General features: G+C 60.6%; 1 protein-coding gene across 1 annotated transcript; it reads left to right on the top strand.

Annotated features, from left to right (window-relative positions):
- The first annotated feature begins 562 nt into the window (after positions 1–562).
- On the top strand, positions 563–7,830 carry LOC128087779 (coiled-coil domain-containing protein 81-like). Its single transcript, XM_052697686.1, has 13 exons — positions 563–689; positions 1,061–1,122; positions 1,545–1,701; positions 2,015–2,271; positions 2,677–2,762; positions 3,545–3,648; positions 4,248–4,365; positions 4,867–4,987; positions 5,389–5,832; positions 6,154–6,317; positions 6,635–6,757; positions 6,961–7,087; positions 7,617–7,830. Exons 1-13 carry the CDS (start codon positions 626–628, stop codon positions 7,698–7,700), a joined length of 1,911 nt encoding a protein of 636 aa, XP_052553646.1. The 5' UTR covers positions 563–625; the 3' UTR covers positions 7,701–7,830.
- The last annotated feature ends 649 nt before the right edge of the window (positions 7,831–8,479 follow it).

The following is an 8,479-nucleotide window of genomic DNA, read 5'->3' as shown; positions in this document are numbered from 1 at the left end:
GAGCGAGGAGCGCGGGGCGAGCCCCTTCGCGCCCAGGCGAAGGCCCCGTCGGTCGCGACGCAGCGCCGGGAGGCCCGCGGAACCGCAGAACGGCCCGGCTCGGAAGGCGCCCCGAGGATCGCGGATGTCCGCCGACCTCCCCATGTCACGGCGGAGCGGGCCGCCTCCGAGCCGGCCTCGAACGCCTCGGGGGCCGGACGGGGCCTCTGCCCGCAGCCTCTCCGGGCAGGCGGCCCGTTCCAGCAGCTCGCCGCTCTCCCGCTCAGGAGAGCCCGCTTGCCGCAGGCCCGCTCCCCGAAGGCGTCCCTGCCCGGAGCCCGCTCTGACGGCAGGGCGCGGCAGCCCCTCTGTGACGCGGCCTGAGCTCACAATGGCACGGCGCGCGTCGCAGCGGTGAGCGCCGCCTCGAAGCTCGCCGACCCCTCATTTCCCAGAGAGGCCGACGAGGCTCCGGGCGCTCGCCGAGGAGCTGATCTCGCCGCCGTGCTCTGGAGCATCCGCCGTTCCGTGAGGAGCAGTAGGCAGAGAGAAGCGGGAGGGCAGGGGCGAAGGGCTGAGGAGGAGGGCCGTTTGGCCGGCCGCCCGCCCGCCGCGGTCGTTGACCTGCGGCGAGGGGGGAAGGAAGATGGCGAACTCCCTCTTCTCGAGACCCCGCTCGACTCCGACTGCGGAGATGATCCGGAAGTCTGGTAAGGCCTTCGGGCCCGGCGGCGCGCGCGTGTTGTCGGGCCGGTGACAGCTCCGAGCGCAGGTGTGGAAGCCCTGCTCCTGAGGGAGGGATGGAGGGAGGCGGGGACGGCTGAGCAGGGCGGGTTGCGGCGCGAAGGCGGCTGCCTTGGCAGCCCGGGGGCGCGAGGAGCGCTCGGGCGGGCGCGACTGCTGGCTTCTGCTCCCGGCCTGGCCCCTGCCTTCCCGGGGATCTGCGAGCAGAAGCCGCCGGCGGAACCGAATGGCTCGGAAGGCTCAGCAGCGCGCCGTTCCTGTGGCGGGAATTGGGCGTGCTGAAGGGTTTGGAGGTGGCCGCCTGGGAGCGTGACGCGTCTTTCCTTTTGTTTTGCAGAGCTCGCTAAGTTTTGGTTCAGCACATCCTATTATCTCGGCCGACAGCTGGCTCTCTACCAGGTGGGACTTGCCTCCTACGCCCTTCGTCCCTCTCGCGGTTGATTCAGCCCCGATGGCCCATTTGCCACGGAGCGCAGCTATTCTTGCCCTCCGTGGAAGCAGGACCCGCGCCCCAGAGGGGCACCGCGATGCGAGACGGGGGCCGCGGGCTGGCTCCACCGTCAGCTCTGAACTGCCAGGGGCTCCAGGCCTAATGATGGAAAGAGGGCTGGGCATTTTCTGGGCCTGCGTGCTTCCTTCCTCTGCCGGCAGAGTCAGAGGGATCCTGTGGGGGTGACTGCAAGTTTGGGAGCCCCGCTTGTGTCTTTATGAGCCAGAAGACTGCGCTCTCTGGTTCTTCACGGGGAGGAGGGGCGAGAGGGAAATAGTCTTCCGTCATTCCCTGCACAACTTCTTCTGATCCGCCCTTTCTCCTCTTTCAGGCTGTGAGCATTCCTGAACTGGGCGCTTTCACCGTTGTCAGAGAGCACATGGTCAACCAGCAGAACAATGTGGTTCTTGTTGAGAGACCCGTGTTTCATCTGGCAAAGGCTCTTGCGCAGGACCACGACCTCCAATACGACTACGTAGACGTTGCAGGTAGGAAGAGTGGAGTCTGACAGAGGAGCCTGCCCTGGCACTCTGGTGGGGACAGTGTGACAGACTGCCATTGCAAATGGCAGCAGAGGGTAGCAGCACACTCCTTCAGCTGCTTCAGCAGCAGGTTTCATTCCGGTCTCATCGGCTCCGCGTCTCAGCGTCTCCACAGAGACGTACCAATGGTTCCGCCTCACAATCTCAAAGACTACAGAACAGCAGTGCGTTGCCCGAGGGCCTGGAAGCTGCTGCCTTTTGAGCGTGGCCTGCCCATGGCTCCCCAAGTGCTCACGCTCCTCTCCTCTCGCTTCTCCAGGACACGACGAGTATCAGCAACTTCCTTATGATGAGATAGCCTCGGAAACCGGCATCTCTGAAGGCGCGGCGCGGCTTTGCGTGCAAAGGACCGTCTGCCAGTTCAGCGCCTGCATAGGGAAGAGGCAGAACGTTGCCTTCGTCTGGTGGGATGTCGGCATGCTGCTGATCGAAGGGAAGCGTGTCCAGATGAAGTTCTACGAGGACTTCTTGGGGAAGCTCAATGGGACTGCCGAGGCGCTGCAGGCTCTTCTTGGGGTAGGTCTTGCGTTTTCCCAGCACTACCTCTGATTCTTCTGAAACGCCTTCCGGGGACGAGGGGACTGCTTTCTCCTGGCGTGCCATGCTTCTCCAGCCAGCCGGGCTCCTGGCGGTGTGCGGGAAAGCGGGCTCTGGAGAGCTCTTCCTGTACGTGAGGTGGCCCGGCTCTGCGCGGGGATACGCGCCCTCAAAAGGCCTCGCTTTTTGTCAAGGGACAAACGGTGCGCGTCACTGCGCAGCCCCAGCTCAGAGCACGGAGCAGAGGCACAGGCACAGCAAGGCTTGCTGAGGCCCGGACCCTTCCCTGTGGCGGCTCTCGTCGTGTTGGGCTGAGAGAGACTGGAGCTGCCAGCCATTGCCAGTGTCCCCACCTCCCATCGTCTGCTTCCGTTCTGATTGCAGGTGCCAGAAATGAGCAAGGCGGTCATCTCACGCAATGCCTGCGCGGCTTCCCTAACGGCTTCCGGACACGTTACCGTCTTTCCCATGTGAGTATGCTTGCTCCTGCCACCCGCGCCTGAGTGAGATGGTACTCGCCACGGTACTTTGCGGTGCTGAGAGGCCTGAGAAGCGGGCAGGGAACTCCCCGCTCGCTCTAGTTCAGTTGGGTGGCATTTGGAGGAGCGTGGCGTGGCAAAGTGACGTTTTGCGTCCGTGCCAGAGTCGAAACTGGGGGGGGCATTTAGGCCAGTCTTCCTTCTGGTTTTCCCTGGGCTTCTTTTGTCCGGCAAATGAGAGTGGGTATGGCTAAGGACCCAAGGGCTGGAGGAGGAACAGATGGTTGTGCAGACGGGAGCTCGAGCGTGGTGGGCTTCCGCAGAGCTCTGTCTCATACCGTCGCTGCTGCGCAGTGCCACCCAAAAGAGGTGCGGGCGGGGGGCGTGGAGTTGAGCCTTCAGAGCTGCGAGGACGTTAATCTGCAAGAAAGTCGCAGGGCAAGAAGAGAGCGAAAAGGGCTGTTGGGTAACTGGGTGGGGAGCAACCGGTCTGTTCTGAGCGAGAGGGGAATATTTCCTCCTCTGGAGCAGGCAGGGGGATTGGCTGGGAGCTCATCTGCTCTCACAGCAAGGACAGAAGAACACTGGCACGCACCGACGGGCCTCACCTGCCCCTCCAGGCACTGGAGATCCTGGTACGGTTCTCCAGAATGAGCTGCTCTGGGAAGCGTGGCCTTACAGCGTCTCTGCGTTCTGTCTCTGTCGCTCCGCTATTGGGTCACGCCGCGAGGGGAAGCGTTGCCCTTCCTTCAGCCCGCTGCTTCCTCTTCCAGGTACACGCACGAGATCGAACTTGAAACGCCCGACACAGCAAAGGTGGACCTGAAGTACCACGTGAAGACCAGACGTGGGCAAGACTGGGCAAGAGGCAGGAAAGGTGAGGGACCCGGGGGTTGCCATCGGGGGACTCTGTGTTTGCCTTCCTCCTCGTCTGGAGGCGGTTAGAGCTGACCTTACCACAGGGCGCCCGGAAGAGCGTGAGACGCTTCCGGTGACTCTTTGTACCGTTATGGGAAAGCCTGAGCGATCCATTGCGAAGAGAGTTCTCAGGGCAGCCCTCCATCACAAGTGGCCACGGGGATCATCCCAGCAGAGGACACTCTCCCAGTGGCCTCCACTCGGCTGCCTGCCCTGCCAGCCCTGGAAATCCCTCCCCTCGCTTCCCTTCGTATTCTCCGATGTCTCAAAAGCAATTCCTCTGGTGTGAGCACGCCCCAGTAGCAAAGCTGTGTGCGTGGGACGTGCATCAAGAGATGAAAGAGCCAGCTCCTCTTGTGCTAAACGAGTCCCCTCCCCACGATGGCTCTTTGAGACCACCGGCAACTGCCAGGGCCTCCCCCATTTCAGCACACAGACCAGATGAAGGCCTCAGGTAGCGTTCCCCAGGGAACAGCGTTGCCCCACAGCCATGAGGAGTCGGACCAAAACCGTGCCAGAAGCACAGCTGTTGGAAGTTTTCCCCTTTCCTCTTTCTAGGGGACCTTTGCGAGACGCGCCTCCTTCATCGCGCAGCGCTTCCTCCCAGGAGGTTACCGCCACTGACTGGAATGCGGGGCAGAGACCAGGCAGCCGAGGAGAAAGAGCCTCGCACCAGGTGAGACTCCTGGCCAAAGAAATGCGGGCGGTGCCACGCTCTTGCCTCCGTGGGAGCGAAGTTTCTCCCGGATCCAGAGGCTGTATGGATTCAAGCAGCTCTGCATGACAGACGCCCCGTAGCATCCCTTCTGAGCTGGGTAACTCATGGCAAGTGCTCCTCGCGAGAGCGCAGAGACTTTCTTGCTTCCCTTCAGGTGGAAGCGAACCGGGCCTTTCTGTTTGCCGAGCCCGGTGCCCAAAGGGACAGGAAACGTCCCGGGAAGGGATGAGGGTGTTCCTTTCCTAGGAGCGTTTGAGCAGAGTGAGCGTGTTTGCGGGCTGCTGTCAGCGCCGCAGGCTGTTCCCAGGTCTCCAAGGGAGGTGGTAGAGACCAGCTCAGTCATTTGGGGGCTCTTGCAGACTTTTTTTGCTGAGGAGGCTGCTGAAACACGTTCAAGCACGCAACGCAGACCCAGCACCTCCTGCCCTCCTGTCAACTCTCCCCACCGTGTCTTTACAGGCAGCTACCGGCCATCCCGAGGAGATCCTTGCCAGAAAAGGAAGAGCAAGAGAAAGTAGTTCCTCTGCCTGGTCCCCGGATGGTGGACTTCTTTGCCATAGCGAGGGAGAAGAAGAGAATGGTACGTGGCACAGAGTGCTGCAGCACATTTGTCTCAGTGAACTGTAGAAGAGCATCACTGACTCTCACAGCGCTCTTTGCTGCGCGTTCACGCGACACCTCGCTTGAAGAGAGATCAGCAGCGAGGGCGATTGGGAATAAGCTGTTCACTGCCGTTAGCCTCCCGCAAGCCACCCCAGGAGCTGATCTGGGGGTGTTCCTGACTGCTTGTCTAGAACTGCCAGCTGCCTTTAGCCCTTTAGTGGTTGTTTATTTTCCTGGCTGTTGCAGAAGGGCTCTTCAGTCGAGTCCGCAGGAGCCTGGCAGCAGACCAGAAAGGCGGGAGGTAGAGGGTGAAATGGAGTCAGGAGGGGAAAGCCCTCAGCCTCCACAGAGACTAACGTTGCCTGTTGTTGCATTTAGGCCGACCTCGAAGCAAAGGCTCTAGAGACCAAGAAAGGAAAGGTGGTGAAGAGGCAGAATGTGAGGAAGGAGGAGGAGAAGGGGAAGAACGTGAGGAAGGAGAGGGAGGCAAAAAAGGTGAAGGAGGTGAAGCCGGTGAAGGAGGTGAAGGAGGTGAAGCCGGTGAAGGAGGTGAAGCCGGTGAAGGAGGTGAAGCCGGTGAAGCCGGTCAAACCAGTGAAGGAGGTGAAGCCGGTGAAGCCGGTCAAACCAGTGAAGGAGGTGAAGCCGGAGAAGGAGGTGAAGCCGGAGAAGGAGGTGCAGGAGAAGAAATTTCCAAAAGTGACGCAGAAAAAGCAGCAGCAAAAGTTGCAAGGGAAGAAAGCAGAAAAAGGCGAGCAGCAAAAGTCGCAAGAGAAGGACACGGAAGCTGAGCCGGAAGAAGTGAAGCTGCCAGCGGCCCAGGTACTTTGCATCCCTGCAAGAAAGCAGCAGCACTTTCCCATCCAGGGGAGCTGAGACTGCATGGTGCCTCTGGCGCCCGGGCCAGAGCAGTAGTGGTGGTGCAGCAGCGCTGGGTGGGGGACTGCTGCCTTTTGTGAGCAAGAGGACCCAACAGGGCGCTGTAACAAAGCCCTGGTCACGCTGAGACATGGCCTCAAGAGCGTGCTGAGGTCCCTCTCCTGATTCTTTTCCTGCCCCACTGCAGTCCCCACTGGAGTGGTCTTGCGGGGAGCTGCATGCTGGGAAGCAGCACCACAGCGCCGAGTGTCTTTTCCTATGCAGGAAACCTCTGTCACCGAGGAAGAATACTCAATCTCTCTGTCTGGGAGCGAGACAGAGAGTTCCAGCTCCTCCCCCAGCCTGAGAGAGAGGATGATGGGGAAGCAGGAAGAGGCCGAGGAAGAGCCGCGCGCAGTCTTCTGGGACAGCGCTGCTTTGCCTAAACGGTAAGCGTGCACCAACTGCACCCGAGGCCAGGGGCAGGGGGGTGGTGAGTCACCTGTGCTGTGGATCAGGGAAGCCAGCTTTTGAGTCGTGGTGCCGCACGCAGCGCCCGGAGAGCTCTGAGGCCGTGGATACGGTCGTGGTTAGGGCCCGATGCCACGAGCCTCTGTGGAGCCCAAGGCAGCCCACGCGTGGAAGTCGTCCTGCGTCAGAGTGGCTGTGGGGCCAAGTGGGGCCACGCGTGGAACAGACTGGGTGAAGAAAGAGGCAGGGGCGTCACGGCTGAAGAGTGAGACGGATTTTGTGCTCGCTGTTGCAGGAAGCTTTCTTCGAGGACAGATGAGGCCCTGCGGGAGGTGGTGAAGCTCATTGTGGGGCAGGTGTCCCGTGAGCAGCAGGGCCGGAGAGACGCAGAGAAGGATCTGCAGGACCGGCTCCAGAGGTAAAGCTCTCCAGACAGGCAGCTTGCTCTCCCACACTGCCCTTCTCCCACCCCCTGCAGCACCAGGGCAAAAGAGGGGCCTTTCCTGGACGCGGGCTCTCGGCACGGCCACCTGCAGCAGTGGTGGCAGGCACCAAGCTTGGGAGCCCCAGCCAGAGGCCGGTCTCCCTGTGCTCACACCCCCTCCCGCTCTGTGCCTACAGTGAGCTTGCAGTGCTGTGGTGGAGTCGGCCATCCACACACGCACCTGGCCTCCTCCATCTGCCAGGAGCGGAGCACAGACCTGCACCCCCTGCTGGACCAAAGCCAGAGAAGGCGTCACGCAGAGTGGTAAGTGGGCTCCCGTAAGCAGCGTGTCACAGCTAGCCGTAGCAAGCCAAGGGAAGACCCTCTTGGGCCTGTGGGATGGAGAGCGGCTGGCGGTGGAGCTGGAGACCTCCGCACAGACACCCAGCCAGCGGGCGCTGGGGACGAAGGTTCCCAGCGCAGCTCAGGCAGCTGCAGGCGGAAGGCTCTGAGGTGTCGGCCAGGGTCTGGCGGCCCTCCGTTCTCCAACCGGCGTCCCTCCCTCTCCTCCCAGAACACAGAGCCCCGAGCACCTCGCTCTCACAGCCTGTATCTGCCCGGGCCGAGGTCTCAGCCACCGCCTGACTCAGTGCCTGGTCAGTCAGCCCCACAGCAGGCTACCCCAGATCGGGACTGGCCACAAGGGCTGCAGTTACACCACAGGGACCAGGAGCCTGCTCTCTCTAGACCTGCATGAGCAGAACCACTCTCTCGTACTGCAGAGAGACTTGCAGCGTTGCGCTGCGTGTCTCTGCGCTCACAAAACTACTGAGCTTTACACTGAACTCCTCAGGTCCGGAGAGTCGTGGTCAGGCACGTCGACCAGGACCACGAGAGATCCAGCAGCAGTGAGATTCTGGAGCCAGACATCCACTAAGTGTCACCCAACAGCTCAACGAGGACCACCTTTCACTGTCGGCGACGCTCACGGTGACACTGTTAAAGGCGTCGCCGCTTTCCATATTACCCTTTCCCTATACCCAATAAACCCCAACCCCATCCCCAAACACCGTGGCTCTTTCCTTGGTCGCCGTGAAACGCGCGCTTTACAGAGGGGGCCTTGTAAAGCCAGGTGCTCCCCTCCCCAGGGTTCCCGGGCCTGCATCGGCAGGGCTACCCGGAGCTGCACGGGCACCACAGTGTGCTGCGAGGGTGCTGAAATCCAAGGCAGAAACCTTGCGTGAGGAGATGAGGAGGAAAGCCCGGTCCTCCTCCCTCCGAGCTCCATCTCGGAGTGGGAGCTGGGAGCTGGGAGCCTTCTCTAGTGTCACCAGTGTGGCTGTGCAATCTGCACGCTGACAGCTTTGCCCCCGGCTGCTTTGGCTGGCTTGAGGGCGGCCCCTTCCACGGGCTGCCTACAAATGTCATACGAAAGGAAAAGCTTGTGCTGGTGTCTTTCCTTACCAATTTGCATATATGTATTTATAAGCAGAGTTCATATCCAATAGTACACAAAGGAATTGTAGAAACTTTCTCAAAAATGTAGTGTTGTAACCAGTGACATACTAATTTTTACTCACTCCTATTGCCTAACTGATTTGCTATATATTTTTTAGTTTTTTATATACTTAGAGGAAATCACAAAAAGTGTCTTGTTGTTCCTTGGAATATTTTGCTGGAGTGACATCACATGATGCTCAAGAAATCCTTTCCTCC

This window comes from Tympanuchus pallidicinctus, unplaced genomic scaffold, assembly GCF_026119805.1.
Source record: "Tympanuchus pallidicinctus isolate F22 unplaced genomic scaffold, pur_lepc_1.0 scaffold31, whole genome shotgun sequence".
NCBI classification, from domain to species: domain Eukaryota; kingdom Metazoa; phylum Chordata; class Aves; order Galliformes; family Phasianidae; genus Tympanuchus; species Tympanuchus pallidicinctus.
This window is presented reverse-complemented; position numbering and strand designations above follow the sequence as displayed.

Coding starts and splice junctions, on each gene's coding strand:
- LOC128087779 (XM_052697686.1), top strand. CDS start 626: ATGGCGAACTCCCTCTTCTCGAGACCCCGCTCGACTCCGACTGCGGAG. Junction 1,123..1,544: donor GACAGCTGGCTCTCTACCAG/GTGGGACTTGCC, acceptor CTCCTCTTTCAG/GCTGTGAGCATTCCTGAACT. Junction 5,833..6,153: donor TGAAGCTGCCAGCGGCCCAG/GTACTTTGCATC, acceptor TTTCCTATGCAG/GAAACCTCTGTCACCGAGGA.